The sequence below is a fragment of the Antechinus flavipes genome, chromosome 6 (assembly GCF_016432865.1).
Source record: "Antechinus flavipes isolate AdamAnt ecotype Samford, QLD, Australia chromosome 6, AdamAnt_v2, whole genome shotgun sequence".
NCBI classification, from domain to species: Eukaryota; Metazoa; Chordata; class Mammalia; order Dasyuromorphia; family Dasyuridae; genus Antechinus; species Antechinus flavipes.
Genome location: NC_067403.1, coordinates 252,674,727 through 252,699,738, shown reverse-complemented (window position 1 = coordinate 252,699,738; position 25,012 = coordinate 252,674,727). Strand labels below are relative to the sequence as shown.

General features: G+C 63.3%; 1 protein-coding gene across 6 annotated transcripts; it reads left to right on the top strand.

Annotated features, from left to right (window-relative positions):
- Positions 1-1,385: 1,385 nt before the first annotated feature.
- On the top strand, positions 1,386-23,157 carry VPS37C (VPS37C subunit of ESCRT-I). Of its 6 annotated transcripts, none has more exons than XM_051963956.1 (5): positions 1,386-1,570; positions 14,106-14,214; positions 17,536-17,707; positions 20,852-20,934; positions 21,198-23,157. In XM_051963956.1, exons 2-5 carry the CDS (start codon positions 14,122-14,124, stop codon positions 21,888-21,890), a joined length of 1,041 nt encoding a protein of 346 aa, XP_051819916.1. In that variant the 5' UTR covers positions 1,386-1,570; positions 14,106-14,121; the 3' UTR covers positions 21,891-23,157. The 6 variants fall into 6 exon arrangements, with proteins under 6 accessions (XP_051819916.1, XP_051819918.1, XP_051819917.1 ...); XM_051963958.1 differs by lacking the exon at positions 1,386-1,570 and adding an exon at positions 3,552-3,571; XM_051963957.1 differs by lacking the exon at positions 1,386-1,570 and adding an exon at positions 5,949-6,098.
- Positions 23,158-25,012: the final 1,855 nt, after the last annotated feature.

Below are 25,012 nucleotides of genomic sequence, written 5' to 3'. Positions count from 1 at the left end.
CCATTAAGGGGCCGGCTGTGCGTGGGCAGGTGGCTCTGTGTGTGTGCGCGCGCGCACGTGTAGAAAAGTGTGACCCAGAGAGAGCCGGGACTGAGAAGTGGGCTCCCCTCCCCCCCAGCCTGGCTGTCCCACAGCCTCGGCAGTTTTCCTACAATTCCCACCTCATTCTGCCTTTCCCACTCAGCCCGCCCCTCTACCTCCCCCCAGCATCCGGGAGCCTTCGGGGGGAGCTTCCTTTGTAGTAACTGTGGGGACTAAGCTTTGTGTGCGTGCAGCGCCCCCTGGCCCGGAGGACCCTGGGTCTCTGGTCCCGTGGGCATCCCCCCCATTTCACAGGAGACAGACCGAAGTGTGAAAGGTTTGCTTCCCAGAGCTGAAATTGGGCTCTTTCCCCCGGATCCTTCTCCACGCTGTCTCCTGCCGCCCGGTTCCAGGAGCACGCAAGCTCTCTGGGGGCGCTAGCCTGGCTCCCTGCACACAGTAGGCATCCAATGTATGTTGGCTGGAATTTGAAACGTCCATGCTTTGCTTCTGCCCTTCGGGGTCAAGCAGGAGGTGCGGGATCCCTGTCCTGCAGGGTGGGCTCTCCCACGGCTCCTGCCTTGTCCCTGAGATGATTCTCCATCTTCCCTGTGCAGATCCTGGCGTTTACATGTCCTCTTTGAGGTGTTCATGCTCATTTTTGTAGCTCTAGCAATGAGAAGTCAATCCCTAGCACACAGTAAGTGCTTCATAAATGCATGCTGCCCACCCAGAAAGTGTCCCGGGGCACACAGCAAGCATCTCATAAATGCATGCTGCCCACCCAGAAAGTGTCCCGGGGCACACAGCAAGCATCTCATAAATGCATGCTGCCTACCCAGAGAGCCTGTCCTGGGCACACACTAAGTGCTTCATAAATGCAGGCTGTTTGCCTGCAGCGCAGGTAAGTGAGAAAGGAAGGGACTCGCAGGGTTTCATTGTTTTCGCGCCAGCTTCGGGCTGCACACAATAAGCGCTTAATAAATGACTGTTGCCCACAGACTTCAGTCAACGGGGCCTGGCCACCGTGACTGGAGCCCAGCCGCGCCCAGTAGTTGCAACAACCCGGGTGTGGCCGCGGGCAGGCTGGCAGATAAGGTCATTAGATTGCCCAGCCCTGTGCCCACTCCGGCCTAGGCCACGCCCTCTTTCGGCCCACGCTGGGGTGGGGTAGGGGGTGGGTTCGCGCAGGCGCACTGCTAGCACTTCGCCTTTTTTTTTCCCTTGGGGGCGGAGTTTCCTCTTCCAGCCTGACAGAGGGCGTGGCCAGCAGTACCACCTTGGGCGGGAGGAGGGGCCGGTGTATTCTTGGATCGTACCAATAGCTGTGAGTGGGGGAGAAGGGGGAAAAAGGGGGAAGACTGATTCTAAACCAAAGAAGATGAAAACCAGAAACTGGACCACGTGGGAAAAGCTGGGAGACGCCGTTCCCTGTGGCGTCACATCCGGTGGGCGGGGCCAGACGCTCCTCACTCCACCCCCGATCCGGAAGCGTGCGGTTTAACCCGAAAGCGGTAGTGGCAGCGGCTGCGGCTGCGGGGACTCTCAGGTGAGTGGGGGGGCCGGGTCGGGGGCTGCGTGCGGGGGTGGGGCTAGGGAGAGGGCTTTGTCGGGGCGCTGGCAGAGCTCCTCCGCTGCCAGCCTCGTCCTGGTGGAGCGCTGTGATTGGGTGGAGGGGGCGCGTGACTCACGCCGGCGCTGTTGCCTGGAGCCCGGGTGGGGGGAAGAGGAGAGGGGGCGGAGCACGTGACCGTCACCGCTCCTCCCCCCCAGCAGTGGTTCGGAAGGGGCGTAGAACTGAGTGGGGGGTCTAGGGCACGGGCCACCCAGAATGTGAACACAGACTGCCTGGGTTAGAAGTAACTGGACATAAGAGGATGTGCCCTGGGTCTGGAGAAGCCCCTTAGAGCCTTGAATGCCGGCCTGAGGGGGCTCGGCTCAGACATTTGCTGGCAGCAGCTGCAGTGATTTAGGCTCCCCAGGCTCGGGGTTAGGTCTTGGGGAGACGGTCCTGCTCTCAAGGAGCTTCCAGTCTAAGGGAGGAAAAGGGGAGAAGGGAACGGTCTGGAGGGGAGAGAAGCCTGGCGGGCCTGGGCCCAATCCCTCCCCCCCAGGAACTCACCCATGGGTGTCAGAGCTGGGAGGGACCTAGAACGGGGTGTCAGAGCTGGGAGGGACCTAGAACATGGGTGTCAGAGCTGGGAGGGACCTAGAACGGGGTGTCAGAGCTGGGAGGGACCTAGAACATGGGTGTCAGAGCTGGGAGGGACCTAGAACGGGGTGTCAGAGCTGGGAGGGACCTAGAATGGGGTGTCAGGGCCTGGGAGGGACCTAGAACGGGGTGTCAGAGCTGGGAGGGATCTAGAACAGGGGGTGCCAGAGCTGGGAGGGACCTAGAACAGGGGGTGTCAGAGCTGGGAGGGATCTAGAACATGGGTGTCAGCTGGGAGGGACCTAGAACAGGGAGTGTCAGAGCTGGGAGGGACCTAGAACGGGGTGTCAGAGCTGGGAGGGACCTAGAACATGGGTGTCAGAGCTGGGAGGGACCTAGAACGGGGTGTCAGAGCTGGGAGGGACCTAGAACATGGGTGTCAGAGCTGGGAGGGACCTAGAACGGGGTGTCAGAGCTGGGAGGGACCTAGAACAGGGGATGTCAGAGCTGGGAGGGACCTAGAACAGAGGTATCAGGGCTGGGAGGGGGCTTAGAGCAGGGGGTGTCAGAGACTTTAGAATATAGAAGTCAAACGTCATTCCATCAGCAAGCACTGAGTGCTTGCTGTATTCCGGTCTCTGTGTGAGGGCTCCAGCCGCCTGCCCTCAGGGAGCAGAGCCCGGAGACCCCACCCCCGCTGGGGCAGTGCCAGCCTCAGCTCAGCTCAGACGCCCCCTGGGACGGGCCGCACTTGCTGAGTGACCCGATGACTGGCAGGCCAGAGCTGAGCTCCTTGGGCAGGGAAGAAGGCCCCCTTGCCTCCGGGACCAGGGGCTGGCAGCCGGCTCCCCGCCCTCCCTGCAGGCCCTGCTTGTGGGCAGCGGGGCTGAGCCCCTGGAGCTGCTAGGGTGACCTTGAGCAAACTCACCTCTGCCCTCTGGCCTCCTTTTGCTCATCTGGAGAGTGGGGAGAACGGCAGGTCTCTCGGCGCTTGGCAGTTTGTGCCACATTTTCCTGCCGTGTTGCTGCTCTGGGCTCCAGTTGGACCGCGATCTCCAGGCAGGGAACGGGTGCCACGGGGCCGCTCACGTGTTTGCCAGCCCTGCGGGCCTGTCACTGCCGTCCCCGGGGACAAAGGCTCCTTAGGAAGCAAAGCTGGTCCCAGCAGCAGCCCCCGCCCGGCCTCTCCGGCCTCCCCGGCCTTTCTCCGGCTCCCGCCCCAGCCCCTTCCTTGTCTGCTGCCCCTCTCCAGCGGGTGCCGCCCCCTGGGTTTCCCGCCGAGACCCTGGCCGCCTCTCCTGGGCCCGATGGCTCCCAGAGCTGGGGATGGGGGGAGAGGGAGCTGGCCGGGGACTGCCTCTTCCTGGGCTGCTGCCCAAAGCTCCCGTCTCTGGACAGGTAGGGTCGGTGCTGGCGGGGGGGCGGGGTCCCGAGAGGTGGGCTGCGCTGCTCGCACCCGCTCTGTACCCGAGGAAGGCTGAGGCCGCCAGCGGCTGCGCAGGTGGGAGTCCGCGGGGAGGTGCCCGCCACTGCCCGCCCGCCGTTCGGAGTGGCCGCTGTGCCCGCCCCAGGGGCAGGGCAGGGCCCGGCAGTGCTGGCCCCTGTTAGCGGCGGGGGCACCGGGCCCTTGTCCCATGGAATCGCAGCTCGCGGACTGGCAGGAGGGAGCGCCAGGAGCTCCAAGCCCCGCGGGACCCGGCCTGGGACGCCCGTTCTGGCCCGGAGGCGCCAGGGGAGGAAGCTCGGGCCGCAGCCGGCCGTGGGGGCGGGGCTCTGGGGAGCACCTGCGGGGGGCTCACCTCCTCAGGCTTCCCAGCCCCGTGGCAAGGGCAGAGCCGGGGCTCCCGGGTCGGAGGTCAGGCGGGGCCGGACTGAGGATCTGGGGCAGAGCAAGGCTGCCTCCCTCCTCCTCCTCCCCGTCCCTCTCTTTGCCTACTGGTCTTTCCAACCAAACCGGGGCGCACCGGGATGATCCCACCTTCTGGCGGCCTCCATAACCCAGATGGTCGTTCAGCCCCCGACCTCGGGGCCACCCCCCCCCTTCCCCCACCCCCCTGGTGTGCCCGGCAGCCTTTAAGGGCAGGGCAGGGGCGGGGAAGGGGGAGGCCTTCGGGCTGGGCCTGAGGGTGCTAGTCCCGCCCCCCTCCCCAGGGGGAAGAGGGGGATGGGCTGGAGCCCGTGGGGGAGAGTGGTGGGCCTAGTCGGAGTTCTGCCTTTGTGCCTCATCTTCCCCATCTGTGAAATGGGCTTCCTACTTAAGGGATTATCGGAGGAAAGCCGTCTGGGAGCTGCTGCCTCTGTTGTCAGGAACCAAGCCCCCTCCTGGCGCCGCTGGGGGTCTCTGGGGGGGCATCCCCGAGGGGCGGCTTCGAGGGTGTGACCACCGCCCCTGGGGTTGGGAGCGGCCAGCGCTGGGAAGGCTGGGAGGGGGTGGAGTTTGGGTCTCCAGCCAGTGAGAGACGAACTGTGATCGGGCACCCTGGGAGGGGGGCTCACATCCCTGAAGCAGCCGCATAAAAGCCGGGTCGGCACCCTCGACTGCAAGCATTTATTAAGCACTTGGGGCATCCCGCAGAGTGCTGAGAGGGAGGACCCCCCCACTCCCGGGGCCATGACTGACATAACGCGTCTCCCTGGACAAGCTCCCAGAGGTGTGGAGGAAGGGGGGGCGGGAGACAGGGCGTGGCCCCCGGAGCTGCAGGGGGTCAGTGGGAGGGGCACAGGGAGACCCTGAGGTTCTGGCCAGGGGCGGGATGTGGTCCAGAGGGCGGAGGAGGGGAGGCCGGATCATGGTAACCATGGCAGGCTTGCTCCGGGGCTGCAGAGAGCTTGCAGCCCCCTGGAGGGGAGGTGCTCTTGTTACCCCCATTTTACAGATGAGGAAGCCGAGGCCCAGAGAGCTCAGGTGACTTGGCTTGAGGTCACGTGATTATCGATTTCCGAGGTCCGGACCCATATCCCACCAAGGCACCGCGCCCGCCGTTGGAACAGGGAGAGAGATGAATGTTTTAAGCTTGATTGGGGCGGGGACAGCCACCTGTGGCTTTGGAGCCTCCGACCGGGCCTCGGCAGGGGCCGGGGAGCTGCTGAGGTCCCTGTGGGAGGGCCAGCCCAGAGGCCGGACAAGGAGACTGTGAAGTGGGGGAGCCCCCGGAGGGGAGGGCGGCCACGCGGCCCAAGAAGGGGGCACTGGGAGCCGCCAGGCTGCAGGGCTGTGACTCGCAGGGGCTGGAGATCCAGGGCCTTCGGGGAGCGCTCAGACCCCGGCCCCGAGTGGCTGCGGGAGCTGCCGACGTGGCCACGGGCAAAGGAGAGCCGAGCCCTGGGGGGGGCGGGGGGAGAGCTCAGGGTGCCCCTGGGGGGGGGGTGACCGAGCGCTGTAGGCCGGCGCGAGGACTGGGCCGCTGCTGGCCGGGGAGGATCCTCGCTGTGAAGGCCGGGCCTTCCGCAGAGATGTCAGGGCTTGTGTCCTTCCGTGTGTGGCCAAGGAGGGGGCCAATAGCAGAGCTCCTTGTAACTAAGGGCCCGGGAGCTTCGGCCGGGGAGCCGCTCCTGTCCCGCCCCACTCTCCGGGCGTTTGGGCTTTGGGGGCAGACGGGGGGGGCTTCCACTGCCTTCTCCAGCTCATTGTGCGGATGGGGAAACTGAGGCAGGCAGGGTGCAGGGCCCTGGGGGGGGGCGGTCACCCGGCTGGTGACTTTGTTCTGCCTCCGGGGGCTGCATGGGAAGGAGGGAGGCCAGAGACAGACCCGCTTTGGAGGCTCTTGCAGGAAACAGAAAGTGTGGGGAGGAGGAGCCCTTGCACTTGCGGCTCTGGGTAAGCAGGCTGAGTCAGCTCTGGTTTGGGGATCCTGGACGCCCCGGGAGGCGGCGATGAGGGGCCCGGCGTCGCCCAGGACTTCCGGTGGGCAGCTGGAAATGTGCGGTGAGAGCCCAGCCGGCCGTGGGGGCCGTTCTGCCCCGGGGGGCACCAGGAGCCCGCCGCCGGCCGTTATGTCACCCTGGCTCAGGGTGATTGCGCCCAAGGGGGGGGGGCGGGGGGGCCTTCTGCCGGCTTCAGTTTCCTCTGGGCTGGGCAGTTGGGCCACGGCACAGAGGCTCCTTCCTGCTCCTGGGCAGGGGAGCCCCGAGAGCTCCCTGAAGGACTGGAGGTAACCCACCCCTGAAAGACTGGTCAGAGGAGCTTCTGACTCGGAGGGGGGGTCTCTGCCTCCTAACCTGCCCCCGCTGGCGGGGAGCTGAAGACCCTTTGGGTTGGGGCCGGGACTGGATTTTGAGGCTCAGTGCCGGCTTTGGGAGAAGTGCCCCGACTTCCCGGCGGGGTTCTGTGAGGGAAGCGCCCAAGCCTGGTGGGGGGTGGGGAGGAGGGGCCTTTGCACCGGCCGGCAGCGTGGGCCGGCCCTTGGGCCCCATCAGTGTGCCGCCGAGAGCTCTCCGGGCGCCCTGCCCCCTTCCAAATAGGAAACCCGCCCCGAATGTGCGGGCAAACCCCCCAGTTTCTGGGGGCCCATTTACTTTTTAGTGAGTAGTGAGTGTAGAAGAGGAAATGCTGATTTTATTCATTTTCTCCATCTTGGAGGGATAAGGTGTTACATAAAAGTGTCTGCGAAAGGTGCTGGTGCACAAGAGCCCGGCTCCACTTAATGGGGAAATGCCGCCAAAAGGAGAACTGGGGGGGGGGGGTAGAGTTGGAGGCTCTCGGGGAGGGGGCGGGGCAGGTGACGCCAGGAGGGCCCAGAGGGCCTGGCTCGGAGGATTAGCACCAAGGCCATTTATCAGCCCGCGGGGAGGCCAGTGTCCAACGTGGCCATGACCTGGTGCAGAGCTGGGCCTCCCTGGGACTGAGGACTCCTCAGGGAACGAGGGAAGTCTAGGGAGGTTTCCAAGGCAACCCCAGCTCTTTGTGAACTCACCAGGGGCCCCACAGGGCCAGGCGGGGGCCGCAGCTCAGCCCGACCACTGGCAGAGCCTTTTTCGTGAAACCGCAGGTCAGAGTCTGGCCCAGAAGGGATTTTGTCCGTGGGATTTGTGCCGTTGGAAGGTGCAGGCCAGAGGGCTTCGGCGGGGAGCCTTCAGAGCCCGGGGGGAAGGGGGGCTGGGCCCGGCCTTCTCCCTAACCCTGGGGACGTTGTGGGGCCCTTGTTGCCCACCCGACTCTGTCCCCCTTTGGGATTTTCTTGGCAGAGATACCGACATCTCCTCATCCACTTGTTGAACAGATGAGGAAACTGAGGCAGGTCCCATGACCTGCCCAGGATCACCCAGCTGGCGGCGAGCCTCCCTGCCTCCCACTCCTCGCCCCTGACTGGCCTGTGAGACGGCCAGTGGGAGGACTCTGTTCCCGCTCTGTGGGCAGAAGGTGATGAGGGTCCCCCGGGACCCCAGCTTTCCATTCCCTGCAGCTGTTTCTCACGAGGCAGTCACGATCGGGGCTCTGCTGCTGAGCGCAGAGTACTTCGGCAGCGTGGGAGCCCTCGCGGGGGGGCCGACGCCGGCCTGTCCGTGCTCCTCCTCCTGCCCGTCCGTGCTCCTCCTCCTGCCCGTCCGTGCTCCTCCTCCTGCCCGTCCGTGCTCCTCCTCCTGCCCTTCCGTGCTCCTCCTCCTGCCCGTCCGTGCTCCTCCTCCTGCCTGTCCGTGCTCCTCCTCCTGCCCTTCTAGGCCCCCACGCGAGGGCGTCCCAGCATGCACGTGGCTGTCCATCTGCTGACCCCCCAGCCTTCCTTGCTGGCTCGTTGTTTTGGGTTGTGCGGGGAAGCTCTTTCTCCATGGAGACGGCCCCGCTTTGGCCGCTGCTGCACGATGGTGGGAGTCCTAGTCCCGTTGGTCGCCCGCTCCTCCAGGAGTTTCCTTCTGGTGGTGACGCTCAGGTTCTTCCTGGGAAATGGGGCCGTCTTGGCCGGACTGAGAGAGGAATTCTGGCGTCGCGCCGTCTCCTGTAACATGGCGGCCCGCGCTCTGTTCTCACTCGGGGAGACTTTGTCGTGTCCTCAGGACCCCGCGGCCCTCTGGTGGAGCTGGCGGGGGGAGAGTCGGAGGGGCCTGTGTCAGCCTCCCGGGCCAGGGGCTTCGCGCCGCCTCCCCCTTGCCTCGCTGGCTCCAGAGCTGGGAGAGACGGCCTCGCTCTCCCCCGGGGCTCGGGCCCTCGTGCCTCTGCGTCTGCCGGGAGAGCGCGTCTTCCTTTTCAGGCCGTGGGGGGCGTTTCGGCCAGACTGCCGGGGTTCCGTAGGAACCAGGACCCCGCTCCCGCCCCCGGGAGGACCCCACAGAGAGACGGCCTCCATCCTGGCCCCTTGGGCTCAGCCGCGTCATTTGGAGGCTCGGTCAGCCCGCCAGCCTTCTGAGGGCACCTCGGGAGAGCCTCCGGGGCCCCAGCTCTCCCCCTCAGAGCGTCCAGTGCCACATCTCACCCCCCAGGGTGAGGGAGGAGGCGGAACCCCGGCTGCGAAATGGCGGCGTCGGACCAGTGGCTCCCTGATGGATGGGGTCGGGAGGGCTCGGCTGCCGGGGCCGTCGGCGTCTCCCACGGAGAGGGGGATGGTGACCCCTTCGTCGCCCACATCCCCGGGGCTCGGAGCTCACACCGAGACGCACTGAAGCGTCCGAGCACTCGGCCCGGGCCTGGCACACAGTAGGTGCTTAAACAGGGACACTAGTGACTCCTCCTGTGGCTGCTGAAAGCTGAAACGACAGAAAACAGATCTGGTCTCCTGAACAAGCTGCTGATGAGCCCAAGAGAACAGGCGCTCACCTCCTCAGCTTAGGCTGGACCCCGAGAGCAAGGGGGGAAATTAAAATGAACAAAATCTATTAATTATTAATTTAAATTAATACATAAATTAATTATATATAATTTACAAATATATAAATTAAAATTTTATTTAATTAATTGACTAAAAAGCGGGGCTGATTAATTAAAAGCCAATGGCACAATGCTAAGTAATCTCTCTTCTAATTGGAGAAAAGATGAGGGATTCTCCAAGTTAGGAGGGGGAGAGTCGCTGAATTCAGAGGAAGCTGCATCCCATGCCCCCCAGGTGTCCGTGCCCGGCTAAGGGACGGGCAGTGGTGCCCGAGGGGCCGGGGCTGAGCCACAGAAAGCGCCTTCTGTCAGGCTTTGGGTCTTCCTGGCTGACCTCGCCCGGGGCCTTAGTTAAGGGTCTCTCAGGAAGAGGTCGGGGCCATCCGGCCTCTCAGCCCCGCGGGGCCGGCCTCCCACAAGGCAGCAAAGCTTCCTCACAAGTCCCACAAGTGAACGAGTCTCCTCACAAGGCGGAACCATGACTAGAGTCGCAACTGAGTAGAAAGGGAACTGAGCCAGCCCCAGAACAGTTCACAAGATGGAGTCGGCGGGTTTCGCTCACTTCCCACAATTCTCTGCTTGCTGACCAGGATGGAGGGGGAGTGGGCGCCCGTTCCCTCGGGGCTCTCTTGGCCAGATCTACAAGGTCTTTCATATGTTGGTAATTAGAATCTCCTAAATGAGGTTTCAGGCCAAAGGCCGGGGAGGGCTCCCAGTGGACTGATTTTGAGAAGGGAGATTTGCATGTTTCCAAGGCAACCAAGAAAAGCAAACAGAAGCATGGGCACCAACTGGAGAACACGTGGCTTCCCTCCCCCCACTCCCCTTTGCCATCTCGGGCAACTGAAATCCCCATCCTCTCTTACCCGGCTGTGAAACGGGGCAACAAAAGCCCACACCCAGCCTCGGTCTCAGTGCCCGGCGCCGCTGGCCCGGAGGGGGCACCTGTAGGCAGCTCAGCACCTGGTGAAAGAGAACGGTAGCCCGGAGACGGAAGGCTGGCGGAGCCCAAGGCTGGCAGAGAGCCGGGCCCATGGGGACATCCCAATGCTCCGTCTCTGTGACCCCTGGCAATGCGGAACATCAGGATGCTCTCCCCCCGGTCCCTTCCTCCCCATCTCCCTCTTTCCCTCTCCTCTGTCTCTCCTCTTCCTCGCCCGCCACAGATGGGGGTCACCGGCTGCCCCGAAGGTGCTGACTTGCTTTGGTAGAGAAAGTTTCCCTGAGGGGATTTCCTGACTAAGTGCTGTCACAGACCTGGTGCCCAGCCCCGTTTCTATCTCTTGCTCCCAGCCTCAGTTTTCCCATCTACAAAGTGGGGATAATCCTGGAGGAAGACTGTGTGCAGATCGAGGGCCACATAGCTGTCTGCTCTCCAGCTCGTCCCAATGTGTGGCCCAAGGAGAGAGTCTGCAAAGAGCAAAGAAGCCCCGGGGTCAAGTGAGGGACTGTGAAAATGGGGCGTCGGCCAAGGGACGTGCCAGCGACCGGGCGCAGGAAGCAGAACGTCGGGAGCCTCCTCGACCCTCTGAATCTCCGGGAACTGGAGGGGGAAGGAGCCAGGGGCAGGAGAAAGGCCGCTGGCCCCCATCGACCTCTGGCAAGGCCCTCCCTTCTTGGGCCGCTGCCTCTCACCCATAAAGGGGAGCTAGACCCGAGGGCCTTCTCTCCTTCCCCAGACGTTGTAATGGCCAGTGAGGGAGAGCCCCCCGAGGACAAAGGGCCGGCAGCAGGAAGCTCCAGTCAGAACGTTGCCGGGGCCTGGGGCCTTCTGGGCTCAGCCCTCCCCAGCACATCTTTCCCCCGGCGCTCTTGCAGGGACTAGTAATAGCCAACGTCTGTAAAGCACCTTAGAGGGCTGACAAAGCACATTATTTCATTTGATCCTCATTACTCCCTAAGTATTGTTCCTATTCCTATTCTACAGATGAGGAAACTGAGGCTGGAGAGAAGTTGTCTTGTCTTACAGCTGGCCGGAGTTTAAAGGTCGCTCTACTGAGACTTGACCCATAGGGAAAAAAGGAAGATCTTTTTGTTCTGAACCCGCCACGTCCTTGGATTGTTTCAGCACAGAATTGCATTTGGGAGCCTGGAATGAGGTGGGTTCAGGGGAAGGCTCCAGGGGAAGCACCGAGGCGGCCTCGCTCCGTGGGACCCGGGGAAGCGTTTCCTTCCGAAAGTTTCCTTCAGGATTCGCCGCCGGGCCTTCCAGCTCGGGAGCCACACAGTGGTTGGCGGAACAAGCTCCAACCGTGCCCCGAGCTCCTCCCCCCTCAGTCAGTGCTGAAGAACGGCTGGGACGTTTCACCGGGGACTGACGGCCACCATCCTCTCCGGAACCCCTGCCCGGGTGGAAAGATCCCCAGGGACCGGGGACCCCCTTTCCTAAGCTCTGCTTCCCCGTCTCGGACGGTTCGTTGCTGGGAGGAGTTCGTCCTGGCCCCTGGGGGGCAGGAGAGCCCCGCGTCTGGGTCCCGGCCAGTGACCGGGGGCCTCGCTGCCCTGGACGCCGGTTATTATCCCGTCGTCCTGCGGTTGCCTCGGAGCTCCCGGGCGGTCACAAGCATCTGAGGAGATGTCGCAGGGCTCAGGACGCCGTGAAGTGTCGGTCATCCCCGGCGGAGCCTCAAGGGTCAAAGCCCGGAGTGGGACGGCAGAGCGGGGCCCTCCTGGTACCCTGTCTTCCCCCTTCACTAGAAAACCTTCCACAGAGAGGAGCCCTCCCTCACCTCTTCGGTCCCTGCCGCCACCTCTGTCACCGTCACCAGCACAACGGGCCCCCCCCCAGGGAAGCAGCCTCCGTTGCTCTGTGGGTGCTTCGCCTTCCGTCCCCCCTGTGCCGGTGTTGGGGCAGGCGCCTTCCCCGTCCCCTGAGCAGCTGCCGGCCGTCCCCTGAGCTTCTGGGACTGACTCTGAGCATCCCCTGCCTTCCTGGCCCTTCCTCCCGCCACTCCCTCCCGGGATCTCCGGCCCTCCCGCCTCAGCCCCTGCTCCTGACCCTCTGGGCACTTTCTCTGCTCTGGGTTCCCTTCCTCTGCTCGGGGGGACACCGGCGGGCCGCAGCGGTCTCGGGAGAGCGTTCCCAGTAATGGGGCTTTTTAAAAAAGCTTTTCCAGTGCTCTCTTTTTACGTCACCCGGCCTTTCCCCACTCCCGCCGCTCCCAGCCGTCCATGCAACAAAGAACATTTGAACACGGAAGCAGCTCCTGCTCTGCCCGGGATTGGCCCAGATGCCGGAGACACGAGTGCAAAGAATAAAACGTTCCTTCTTCTCGAGGAGCTTCCATTCCAATAGAAGAGACTGGGGGGAGGGAAAACCCGATGCTTTTGAGAAGAAGGAAGACGACTCTGCCGGGCACTGAGAGCGCTCGGGAGGGGCCCGTGGCCTCTGAAAGGATGAGGAGGAAGGGGGGGTGCCAGGGGCGGGGGACGGTCAGTGCAGGGGCAGAGGGAAGGTGGGCTTGGCTTCCAGCTTGGTGGGAGAAGTGCTGGCATTTGTGCTGACAGGAAGCCCCTGGTGGTACCGAGGAGGGGTCTGTGCTGGAGGAGCCCGAGGAAGCTGCACAGAAAGGGGGAGGCTCCCAGAGCTGAGCAGATTTCCCAGCACTTTGCCCCGGGGAGAAAGCCTCGCCATCCTGAGTCCCCGCGGGATCTGGGCCCAAGAGGATGTAGCTGCTGGGAAGAAGCTGAGCCGGGAGTGGGCAAGGGGGCTTCTCTTCCCGGGTCTGCCTGCACATGAACAGCCCGCCCGCCCCCAGCAGCCTGCGTGAGCCTCCACGATGGCTTCCAACGTTTCACCGCCCAGAGCGTCCCCACGGCCCGAGCCGCCTTCCCAGGCAGCCTTATAACCCCTGCTGGGCTCCCCTCTGTGAGCAGCTCCCCCCTTTCAGCCTCAGAGTCCCCCAGACTCACAAGGGCTTATTCTCCCTTTGGTGCCCTGCAGATCCATGGGGCCCCGGCCAGGGTCAGCCCCTCCCTGGGACGCTGGGCTCTCCTGCCCCTCAGCTCACAGGGCACCAGGTGCCGAGGGATGCATCATCAGTAAGCAGCCCCTCATTTTCCCGGTTTTCCCCGGTTTTCCCTGGTTTCCCGGGTTTTCCCCGGTTTTCCCCAGTTTTCCCGGTTTTCCCGGTTTTCCCCGGTTTTCCCCGGCTGGTGCTTCCTTAGAGACGCTGGGTCCCCAGCCCCTCAGAGGCCGCCCTGTTTCCTGGCGGGGCATTTCAGGAGTTTTCTCGTCTTCACTTCCCCGGCCTTCCTAAGCGCCTCCCGAAGCCCCCGGTTTCCCCCTGCTTCTGATGCTGCTGGGGCACGGGGCCGCAGGGGCCCTCCTTCCCTTTTCTGGCTCTGGCCATCCTCGGAGGATTGGGGCCGGCTGGGCCAGCTCTGGCTCTCGAAGCAAGGGGACCCCAGGGCAGCCCCCCCCCCCGGACCATATCTGGGCCCGTTCTCCCTCAGAACAGCTGAGCCAGACTGGGCAGCGGGTCCGTGGCTGCGGCTGCGCCGAGGCCGGCACTTGGGAAGACCCCCTGGGGGAAGAACTCCGAGGGGGTTTGTGGCCACACGCGAGGGCCCAGCTTGCCCGAGACTCGGGGTTGAGGCCGGGAAACGCCTCTGGGTGGCGATGCTCAGAGGATTTCAGCCAGGACAGAAATAGAACGGGCCGGACAAGGTCACGGGCGGCGAGGGCGCTGCAGAAGCCCAGGGCCCGCGGGGAACCCTTTTCCCTTCTCTCCCCCAGGGATCCCTGCCACCTGTGGATTCAGGAGATGGGAGACTTTGTCTTTGTGTTGGCTGGGTGAGGCGCACTGTGTGATGGCAGGAGCACGGTGTGGATGGAGGCTCTGCCCTCTCACTGTGTGACCTCCCACCTTCCCCCCGTGCCTCAGTTTCTCTCTTTGTAAAAGTCACCTCCTGGGTGTGTGGTGGAGCCTCCAGGGCTGAAAGATTCTTGGGCGGAGGGTCTTCCGGGTCTCTCTCCTTCCCGACCCGCTTCCTGTAACTTTCCCTCACAAGAAGAGATCAGGGCTTCCTGGCGGAGCCAGCCTGGCCAGGGCTGGGAGAGGTGCCCCGGGGCCCTGTGGGAAGCCCTCCCCGCCATCCCCCCGCTGACCCCCGGCTCTTTCTCTTCTGCAGCTGTTCCCCAAGGAAGATGGAAGAACTGAGGACCCGGACAGTGGAGGAGCTGGAGAAGTTGCAGGATGACCCAGAAGAGATCAACCGCCTGGTCATGGAGTCCTCCGAGGTAAAGCGGCCTTTCTTTCTAGGTCTGCCTCACCCAACCTGGGAGAAAAGGGCTCTTCTGCAGCTCACAGATGAGGAGACTGAGGCAGGCAGAGGCTTGGGGCTCAGTCTTGTTTGCCCCAGAGCAGGTGACTGCACCAGCCACAGCCGCAGCCATTTCTGGGGTTTGCTCCCCATCCTTGGGGACCCCGCCCAGCAGGATGCAGGCCCTGTGCTGGAGACCCCGGGGGTCCTGAACCTGCCTGGGCCAGACAGGAGAATACTGAGGTGGGGAGGGGGGCGGCTGAAGAGGGGGAAGCTCACGGCCTTGTGCCTGGCCCCGGAAGGCAAGGCCAGTGGCCTTGGGGAAAGCTACAAAGGGCTAATAGAGGCTTGATGTCTGGAGCTTGCTCCCTCCCAGCGTTGGGGGAGGGGATCCCTGGTCCCCCCTCACTTTGGAGGTCCTCAGGCAGAGGCTCCGACGGCTGCCCCAGTCCCTGCTCCTCCTCAGAGTCTGAATGACGCAGACTCTCCTGTCAAGGATGTGACGCTCCCCAGGATGCTGTAAGGGTGAGCCGGTGCCTTCAGAGCCTCCCAGCGATCCCCCTGAGAGATGAGCGCCCCCCTGTGTCAGGGCTGCGCCCAGGCCCCCAGGCTGGGGTTCGTGCCAGCTCTGAGCCGCCAGGCCCTCGCCCGGGGCGCCGTCCCTGCCAGTCCCTGCCCCGGGGGCCTCCAGGTGGGGCTTGTCACCCAGAGTCTCTAGGGATGCCCCAATGACCCCGGACCCAGGAGGCGTCTTCCAGAGGGATGCTGGGGGCGTCCTGGCCGTGGTATCGCCTCAGTGAGTGAGACGTGCCCGGCCCCGCCCACCCCGCCATGGGAAGGACCACCTGGAGTTTGGGGGGGCGCAGTAGTGGAGGAGGGGAGTGGCCTGGGCTTCCTGAGGAGAGTGTGGAGGGAAGTCAGTCTGGAAAGGCCACGGGAGCTAAGCTGAGGGGCTTTGTGGGCTGTTGGGAGCCAGAGGAGATTCTTGGGTGGGAGAGTAGCCCGGCTTCCAGGTGGCGAGGGGAGAGGGTCAGAGGCTGCGCTGGTGTCCACAGCTTGTGGCTGACACGAAGTGAGCCGGGGGAAGCCTAGGTCGTCCCTGGGTGAGCAGGCGGGAAGCCGCCTGAGCTTTAAAAGGAGCCGGCGCTCACGGAGTCTCGGCCGAGACCCTGGGCGTCCCGTGGGGTCCTTTGGGGGTTGGACCCTGGGGTCCCGTGAGGGCCCCGGGGCACAGAGAAGGTCCTTTCCGGCTCTTAATCATGATCCCCGGTGCAAACTCCTTAGCGGGCTTAAGTGGGCTATAAATAAACTCCAAGGAGTCAGCAACACCAGGTGGCTTCCAGAAAAGCTAATGAGGTCACTGGCGAGCAAGGGGAGGCTCTCCTCAGGGGCTCCGGGAGCACATCCCGATGGAGGCGGCCAGGAGGGCGGAAGAGCTCAAGGAGCAGGCGGCCTGGGGCCTGGGCCTGGGGCTGGGGGCTTGGCCCAGGGGGCAGAGACAGTGTGGCTCGTGGAGCCCCTTGTGCAGACCCGGGCACTGCCCATGTCTCAGTTTGACAGCCGATTCTTCTCTCTCTCAGGAAGTTTTCTTGAGGCTGATGCTTTTTAAAAAAAACTTTTAATATCCTTTTATTTTTCAAAATATATGCCGATAGTTTTCAACTTTCCCCCTGGCAAAACCTGTGCTCCCTCCCTCCCCTCCCCCTCTCCTGGACAGCAAGGGACCCAATATAGGTTAAACACGTGCCGTTCTTCTATACACATTCGTCATGCTGAGCAGAAACGGCAGATCACAAAGGAAAAAACATGAGAAAAAACAAGCCAACAAATAACAAAAAGAGACGAAAGGATGCTTTCCTCCCCACGGAGCCCCCACAGTCCTGTAGAGGTAGATGGCTGCTTCTTCACAAGAAGTGGAAGTGTTATTGCTGAGAAGAGCCGAGTCCATCCCCGCTGGTCCTCACAAACTTGCTGTTGCCGTGATCTCCCGGTCCTGCTCCCTTCCCTCAGCGTCGGTTCCTGTCAGTCTCCCCTGGTCTCTCTGAAATCCTCCTGCTGCCCGTTTCTTACCGACAATAATATTCCGTAACCTTCAGATCCCACAGTTTATTCGGCCGTTCCCCCTCTGAGGGGCATCCACCAGTTCCGGTTTCTGGCCACGAACATTTTTGCACGTGTGGGTCCTTTTCCCTTTTTCAATGATCTTTTTGGGATACGGGCCCAATAATGGCACCGTTGGACCGAAGGGTAAGCAGAGTTTGATCGCCCTTTGGGTATTGTTCTAAGTCGTTCTCCAGAATGGCTGGATCCATTCCCCGTTCCACCAACAGTGCGTCAGTGTCCCAGTTTTCCCACGTCCCCTCAAACATTTACCATCTTTTCCCGTCATCTTAGCCAGTCTGAGAGGCGAGGAGTGGCACCTCAGAGTTGCTTCTATTTGCATTTCTCTGATCAATAGTGATTTGGGGGGGGGGTTGTTTTATGGCTAGAAATGGCTTTAATTTCTTCATCTGAAAATGGTCTGTTCATACCCTTTGCCCATTTATCAGTTGAGGAATGGCTTATATTCTTACAAATCAGAGTCACTTTTATTAGTGGGGCCTTTATTACAAACACTGATGTCAAAAAATTCCCCCCAGCTTTCTGCTTCCCTTCTGATCTTTGGTTTATACAAAACCTTTTTTATTGAACATACCTAGAACTACCCATTTTGCATTTCATAATGTTCTCCTGTTCTTTTTTGGCCGTAAAGCCCTCCCTTCTGCACAGATCTGACTGCCCCTTGTTCTCCTCATTTGTTTATGGCCTCACCCTTTATGTCTAAATTATGAGCCCATTTTGACCTTCTCTTGCTACAGGGGCTTAGATGTTGGTCAGATGCTTTAAAAAGAGTTTTCCGTCTGCCCCATGAGCGTTCCTGGGGCTGCCCGAGGGGGGGCTCCAGACTTGGGCGCTCAGGCCCTGGAGGCCGTTCGAGGGGCAGCCTTGTGCCCCACTCAGGACCGTGGCCAGAGGACCTCCCGGGGCCCGTGGGCGCTGCCGCTTTCTGCGTCTGGGTGCCGGGGGGGCGGCCTGGAGGTTCCCGTCAGAGGGCCCGAGCCCGCCGGCCCTAGTGTCTGCCCGGGGCGCCCAGGCCGGGCGCTCTCCTCCTGGTGGGCGGGGGCAGCAGAGCCGAGTCCCTGACACGTGGGAGCAGGTGACTCAACCTCGACCCGCAGCTCCCCCCCTCCGGGAAGGGCCTGCACACGCCCGGAAGTGGGGGATCAGTGCCCCCCATTACCGGCATCCCCTTCTCTAGGTCCAGGAGCTGCAGCTGGAGCGGGAGATGGCGCTCGCCACCAACCGGAGCTTGGCCGAGCGCAACCTCGAGTTCCAGGCGCCCCTGGAGATCAGCCGCTCCAACCTCCTGGACAAGTACCAGGAGCTGCAGAAGCTGGTGGAGAAGTGCCAGGAGCAGAAGGCCCGGCTGGGTGAGCAGTGGCGCCTCGGCGCCCGCCCCTGGCCCCCGTGCTGCTCACCCTGAGAGACGGAGGGAGGGCGCCGAGCATTTATGAAGTGCTTACTGTGTGCACGCCCAGGGGGCCTGAGCCTGTCCTCAGGGAGACGGCCCCGTAGGAAGGGCCCGGGGCCAGGCGGGGGGTCAGGCCCCTTTGCTGTCGTTGCCCCTGACCAAGCCCTGCCCGCTCCTGGGCTGCTCCCCACCCCGTGGCTCTGGGCGCAGGCGTCGGTCCGCCCGAGGTGGCAGGGGCCCCTCCCCCACTCTCACTGCCAGAGTTCAGCAGGTGGCAGTTGGGGGGTGGGGGGTGGCCAGTGAGGTCCCCTCCCCCCAGGATGGAGGGCGGGGCTGGAAGCAGGAGCTTCGGGGGAGGGGGGCTCTTGTGCCTAACTGCCAGTGGGAGGCGGTTGGCCCACAGTTGTGCTGGTGGGGATGAGGAAGGTGGGTCTCCACCCTCAGGGATGGCCACGGGGCTGGGCTGGGGGGCTCCCCCAGGGAGGGTCTGAGAGGACGCAGGGGCGGAGGGTGCCGGGCTGGGCCAGCTTGCCAGGCCCCCCGCCGCCGCCCATCTCCCAAGGCTGCCCATGTATGTCCCGATGGGGGAGACCCTGGGCAGAGGAATTGTAGGGAAGTGGCATTTAAGGGAGTGTGTCACCGGCTGCCGTGACCCTGAGCCTCTCCGAGGTCGGGACTGGAAGCAGAGCTTGGGCCCCGGGCCCTGTGGGTCTGTCCCGGGCCCTTTGTGTCCTGTGTCCCGGCCCTCTGGGTCCTGTGTCCCGGCCCCTCTGGGTCCTGTGTCCCGGCCCCTCTGGGTCCTGTGTCCCGGCCCCTTTGTGTCCTGTGTCCCGGCCCTCTGGGTCCTGTGTCCCGGCCCTCTGGGTCCTGTGTCCCGGGCCCTCTGGGTCCTGTGTCCCGGCCCTCTGGGTCCTGTGTCCCGGGCCCTCTGGGTCCTGTGTCCCGGGCCCTCTATGCCTGTGTCTATGTCTGTCCTGGGCCCTGTGGGTCTGTCCCGGGCCCTTTGTGTCCTGTGTCCCGGCCCTCTAGGTCCTGTGTCCTGGGCCCTGTGGGTCTGTCCCAGGCCCTTTGTGTGCTGTGTCCTGGCCCTCTGGGTCCTGTGTCCTGGGCCCTCTGGGTCCTGTGTCCGGCCCCTCTGGGTCCTGTGTCCTGGGCCCTGTGGGTCTGTCCCGGGCCCTCTGGTCCTGTGTCCCGGGCCCTTTGTGTCCTGTGTCCCGGCCCTCTAGGTCCTGTGTCCTGGGCCCTGTGGGTCTGTCCCAGGCCCTTTGTGTGCTGTGTCCTGGCCCTCTGGGTCCTGTGTCCTGGGCCCTCTGGGTCCTGTGTCCCGGGCCCTCTGGGTCCTGTGTCCCGGGCCCTCTGGGTCCTGTGTCCCGGCCCTCTGGGTCCTGTGTCCCGGGCCCTCTGGGTCCTGTGTCCCGGGCCCTGTGGGTCTGTCCCGGGCCCTCTGGGTCCTGTGTCCCGGGCCCTCTGGGTCCTGTGTCCCGGGCCCTCTGGGTCCTGTGTCCCGGCCCTCTGGGTCCTGTGTCCTGGGCCCTGTGGGTCTGTCCCAGGCCCTTTGTGTCCTGTGTCCTGGCCCTTTGTGTCCTGTGTCCTGGCCCTCTGGGTCCTGTGTCCCGGGCCCTCTGGGTCCTGTGTCCCGGGCCCTCTGGGTCCTGTGTCCCGGGCCCTCTGGGTCCTGTGTCCCGGGCCCTCTGGGTCCTGTGTCCCGGCCCTCTGGGTCCTGTGTCCCGGGCCCTCTGGGTCCTGTGTCCCGGGCCCTGTGGGTCTGTCCCGGGCCCTCTGGGTCCTGTGTCCCGGGCCCTCTGGGTCCTGTGTCCGGGCCCTCTGGGTCCTGTGTCCCGGCCCTCTGGGTCCTGTGTCCCGGGCCCTCTGGGTCCTGTGTCCCGGGCCCTGTGGGTCTGTCCCGGGCCCTCTGGGTCCTGTGTCCCGGGCCCTCTGGGTCCTGTGTCCCGGGCCCTCTGGGTCCTGTGTCCCGGGCCCTCTGGGTCCTGTGTCCCGGGCCCTCTGGGTCCTGTGTCCCGGCCCTCTGGGTCCTGTGTCCCGGCCCTCTGGGTCCTGTGTCCCGGGCCCTCTGGGTCCTGTGTCCCGGCCCTCTATGCCTGTGTCTATGTCTGTCCTGGGCCCTGTGGGTCTGTCCCGGGCCCTTTGTGTCCTGTGTCCCGGCCCTCTAGGTCCTGTGTCCTGGGCCCTGTGGGTCTGTCCCAGGCCCTTTGTGTCCTGTGTCCTGGCCCTTTGTGTCCTGTGTCCTGGCCCTCTGGGTCCTGTGTCCCGGGCCCTCTGGGTCCTGTGTCCCGGGCCCTCTGGGTCCTGTGTCCCGGGCCCTCTGGGTCCTGTGTCCCGGCCCTCTGGGTCCTGTGTCCCGGGCCCTCTGGGTCCTGTGTCCCGGGCCCTCTGGGTCCTGTGTCCCGGGCCCTCTGGGTCCTGTGTCCCGGCCCTCTGGGTCCTGTGTCCCGGGCCCTCTGGGTCCTGTGTCCCGGCCCTCTATGCCTGTGTCTATGTCTGTCCTGGGCCCTGTGGATCTGTGTCCTGGGGGCCATCTCCCACGGTGGGGGGTAGTTTGGCTCCCGTATAAATGGTGGCTCGGCTGGTTGGCCTTGGGGGCTGCCGGGGGGCTTTTTCCATGGGGTTTGTTTGCCTGGCTGATGGGGATTGGGCCCGGGGGAAGCAGGGCTGGATGGGGGCAGGACTAGCACTCTAAGGGCACTAAGTGTCCTGGGCCCACAGCTGGCCCCTTGGCTCTGGTGGAGTCCGGAGACCTGGATCCCAGACCTTTCTCTGAACTTTGTGGCTGTGGTGACCTCTGTGAGCCTCCAAGAGGACAATGGCGGGTGTGGAGAAGCCCCCCGAGGGCCAGCAGGCATTTGTGCTGGAGCTTAGGGATAAGGGGAGGTCCCTGTCCTCCGGGAGCCCGCCCTCTGACAGGGAGGTCGGGGGCAGACGCGGGCGCCAGAGAGAAGGGCCCCACGGGCGCTGTTTGGGGCTCAGCCTGCCGGAGCCCCCCCAGAGCGGGCTTCTCTTCCGTTTGCAGCCTTGCTACGCAAGGCTTCCTGCGTTCCCATGAGTCTGTTATCCGGGGGAAGACTGTGTCTCCTTTTCTTTCCAGAGAAATTCTCCTCAGCGTTGCAGCCGGGAACCTTGCTGGACCTTCTGCAGGTGGAAGGCATGAAAATCGAAGAAGAGTCGGAGGTAAGAGGGGACCCTTGCTGGGCCCCCCCAGGGAGGGATCCTTCTCTGTGGCGGCCATGGGCAGGGCCGGCCTTGGGGTGGCTGGGAGCTGGCCACTGGCTGACCCCGACCGCTGGCTGACCCTGACCGTTGGCTGACCCCGACCATTGTGCTGACCCCGACCGCTGGGGGATCCTGACCATTGGGCCGACCCTGACCATTGTGCTGACCCCGACCGCTGGCCGACCCCGACCGTTGGCTGACCCCGACCCTTTGCCTTCCAGGCCATGGCTGAGAAGTTCTTGGAGGGGGAGGTGCCCTTGGATACATTTCTCGAGAGCTTCGCCTCCATGAGGATGTTGTCCCATTTGCGCCGAGTTCGAGTGGAGAAGCTTCAGGAGTTGGTGCGGAAGCCCAGGGCCTCCAAAGAGCCAGCCAGGCCCGTGGTCCCACCTCGGCCGGTCATCGAGACGACCACTGCTGTGGCAGAGGCCCCCCCCACCCCCCCCGCCGCCCCTGCGCCCCCTGCGGTGGGCCCCCCCTACCCCCTCCCCTACAGCCCCGCCCCTAACCTGGGTGTGGGCCCCCTGGCCCAAGGAGCTCTGCCTCCGAGCCCTTTCCCCGTCACCACCCAGCCCTCCTACCCTTACCGGGGCCCTTCCGCCTATGCACCAGCGCAGCCCGCAGGGGCCGCCCCGGGGCGCCCGTGGTCCCCTCACTCCTCCCCCGGACCGGGGGCGTATCCCATGGCCCGAGGCCCGGCTCCCAACCCAGGCTACCCGCAGCAGGCCTATTTCCCGGCAGGAGGAAGGCCCCCTTACCCGACTCAGGCCCCTGCCTACCCAAGCCAGCCCCAGATGCCGAATTTTCCGAGGCAGCCCCGACCCTCGGGGCCTCCTCAGCCCCCATACCCAACAGGCCCCGCGCTCCCCTATGGGTTTTCCACACCGCAGGGGCCCGTCTGGCCTGGGTACTAGACAGGATCCTCGCCCGCGGCCTCCCCCCCCCCCCCACCTGGGCCCCAGGCCGTGTCCTCCGGGGCCGCCCCCCATTTGGGTGAAAGAGCTCTTGGCCCTGAGCGTGGACTTTGGAAGGAGGCGCCCGATAAACCAGGGACCGTGTCTATGATGGCAGAGGGTCTTTTCAGAGCCGTGACCCGCCCGACACACTAAGGGATCCATCACCGGCGGCCTGTGGGCAGCAGTGAGCCACGGCACGAACTCCCACTGCACCGACGGCCTCACGGTCACCACCCAGCCCGGTGCTAGCCAAATGGGGGGGAGGGGGGCGGGGATGTGAAATCAAAACACGCGTTGTCACGGCCCCTCCCCCCCAGCGGGATTCCCTGTTAACACCGTCCCCGGTGGACATGTTTACACTGGCCAGTGGGAAGTAGCGTCCATCGGAGCTGAGAGAGCGTGTCCTGGGCTTCCCTACGGGCTTAGGTTATGTTCAGGCCACTTAATATTTTCCCAAATCTTTTACTTATATAATATATGCTAAAATACTAATAGGCAGAAGTCAAATAAGCTTGCACCATTTGATGGCTCCAGAGGCTGTGGGGAAAGCGGAGCGGGCAGTGGGTCCCACCCCTCTTTAAACCTGGGGGTCCCGAGAACTGGGGCGGCGGCCGGGCCCTCCAGCGGAACAAGCAGCCGCAGCAGAAGTTGGGGGCTCCCATGGAGGGTGCCCCGGGAAGAGTCGCCCTCCTTCCCCCGGGGAGCTCCGTGGCCACCGCGGTCCCTCAGAGCCCCCACTTTAACTCTTCAGTGCCTTTGATCTTGGCAGCCTCTTTCAAGTCCCCCTCATGCCCTTCTCCCCGTTCTGAAAGTCACCCCCAAACGGTGCTTTCCAAACACTAAAATATTGCATCTCTCTCGCGCGTCGTCCATTTGTCCTTGGGCGGAAGCCGAAGGCCGGGGCGCCCTCGTTTCGTGTTCTCGGCGGCCCCCGCTAGCTCGGGGGTGTCCGACAGCTGTGACGAGGGTGCAAGAGCTGACCCTCGAGAGGTTGGACGGAGGAGCGGTGACGCGGTTCCTTCCGCAGTCACTTCGGTTACTGGGCCAGAGCCCGGAGCTGCTATCAACCCGAAAGTCGAATGTACCTTGGACTGTCCGAGGCCGAGCGGCTGAGCCCGGTAGGGCTTGAATGGCGAGGGAGACGGAGGGTGGGTGACGCCACATTGTTTTCTCAACATTTTGCCAAATTCTGCTTGCTTTCGCATAAATTATTTATAAAGAGAAATGACTGATGGGCTCTATTGGTTTGAATGCTTTCGAATTGGTTGGATGCTGTCCCTCATCTATGATTAATCACTACAATAAAACCAGACGCAGTCCACGCAGTGTCCCGGCTACGGTGGATGTGCACGGTGAAGCCGTGTCCGCTTTGGGCATGATCGGTCTCGGGGAGCCCTGCCCGTGCCCATCTCCTGCCCTCCCATCTGGGGCCCCATTGGGGCAGCACTCACTTCCCTTTAATTGCCCAGACTTGGGTTTCCTTTCTCTGCCATTAGCATTTCCCTTCTGACCTGTGCTGGGCGGGCCCTACTTTGTCTCCTGCCTGGGCTCAGCTTTCCCCGACCTCCCACTGCTCTGGGGGCACTGTCCATTCTCGGGGGCTGCTCACAGTGACCGCCCTGTCACAGCTGGGATCCCAGCCTGCGCATGCAGCCCCTGCACCCCCGAGCACCAGCTGGCATTTAAGCCCAGGGATCAAGCTGTCGCCATGTTCACATGGGAAGGTCGGAGGGGCTCTGGCCAGTGGGGCCGGGGACAGGTCCTGGGTGAGCTCCCAGCCTCCCTGGTTGTAGGGCCCCGCCTGCTGTGGAGCGAGCTCAACGGTTTCTGAGAGTTCTCCCTGGGGGAGTCCGAACAGCTTGGGGGGAGCGTGGACCAAAAGAGAACGCCGTGAATTCTGCCCCTTAGACTAAGCAGCTCGTGGGGCTCGACAAACCACTTCTCTGAACCCGTGTTCTCATCCGTGAAGGGGAGCAGGAGTACCGGCTCTCGGGGTGAGAGAGAGAATCAAATGGGGCTTGGAAGGGCCATGGCTGTCGAGGGACCCCGAATGTTACCTAGTCACTCCCGCCCCATTTTGTAGATGAAATAAAGTCCCAGTCTAAAATCCACATTAGAAAGTGGGTTTTAACTCAACTTCTCAAGTCCTTGCTGAGCCTAGGGCATTACTGGCCCAGGGACAAGGGGACAATCGGGTCCCTCTGAGACAAGGAAAGGATGAGTTTTCAGATTCAGGAGCATTCAAAGAGCGCTGGGCTCATTGTAAATGGATTCTGGCCCATTGACGGAGCCAGAGGAAGGTGAGCGAGGCTGGGCAGATTTCCCAAAGGCTCCTTGCAAATGCACCATCCAAGCTCATGATGAAATGCACCTGCAGTGGAAAAGTGGCTACTTTTCTCATAATGAACTTGCCCGGTCCATTTGCCGGCTCCTGCGTGCAGACACACAAAAACGGACACAAGGGAGTTTGAACCAGTGGCTCTGTTTCAGAAGAAGTGTCTTAACGTCCCTCTGGGAGCAGAACTGGGGGAACCTTTGCCTCCATCGCTCCGTCAGTGAGAGAGAACGGGCTTCGGGAAAGGATCTCACTGAGAGCACCTCGCTTAGCTCGCTCCTGCTTCCCTCCCGGCACCCCGACTGGGGCACCTTTCGGCCCCTTGCTTCTAATGACATGGCTACGCACCCTCCCACGCCGGGACTGGCCCACCCTGGAGCATCAGAGATTTCTAACTTGGATCAAAAAGGAAACTTGCGGTCGGGGATGAGGGATTGTTGCCACCTCCTCAGCTGGAAGCTGTGGAGCACTCGGGTGGGGGGAGGGACATTTGCCGCGTCCTTCCTGGAGGCCAAACAGGCACCAAGAGCAGCTCAAGTCGGTCCAGGAGCCCCATCTGGAGGATGAGGACGGCACGAGAACCCCAGGGGGCTTTTGAGCCCGAGCGTCCTGTCCTGCTTCCTGAACTCCATGCCGGTCTTTCCGGGGGCTTTCTTTTACTGTGAGTTAATCTTGTTGATGAGATGCTGCTGGAGTAATTTTGCCGCCACTGGGAGGTTTGTACCTTTCATTGTTAAGGAGGCGG

Bases quoted from the DNA above. Each gene is read 5' to 3' on its own strand.
- VPS37C (XM_051963954.1), top strand. From the start codon at position 13,739: ATGGGAGACTTTGTCTTTGTGTTGGCTGG. The intron at 17,708-20,851 runs GTGAGCAGTGGC...TTTTCTTTCCAG, and splicing joins GGAGCAGAAGGCCCGGCTGG to AGAAATTCTCCTCAGCGTTG. The intron at 20,935-21,197 runs GTAAGAGGGGAC...TTTGCCTTCCAG, and splicing joins AAATCGAAGAAGAGTCGGAG to GCCATGGCTGAGAAGTTCTT.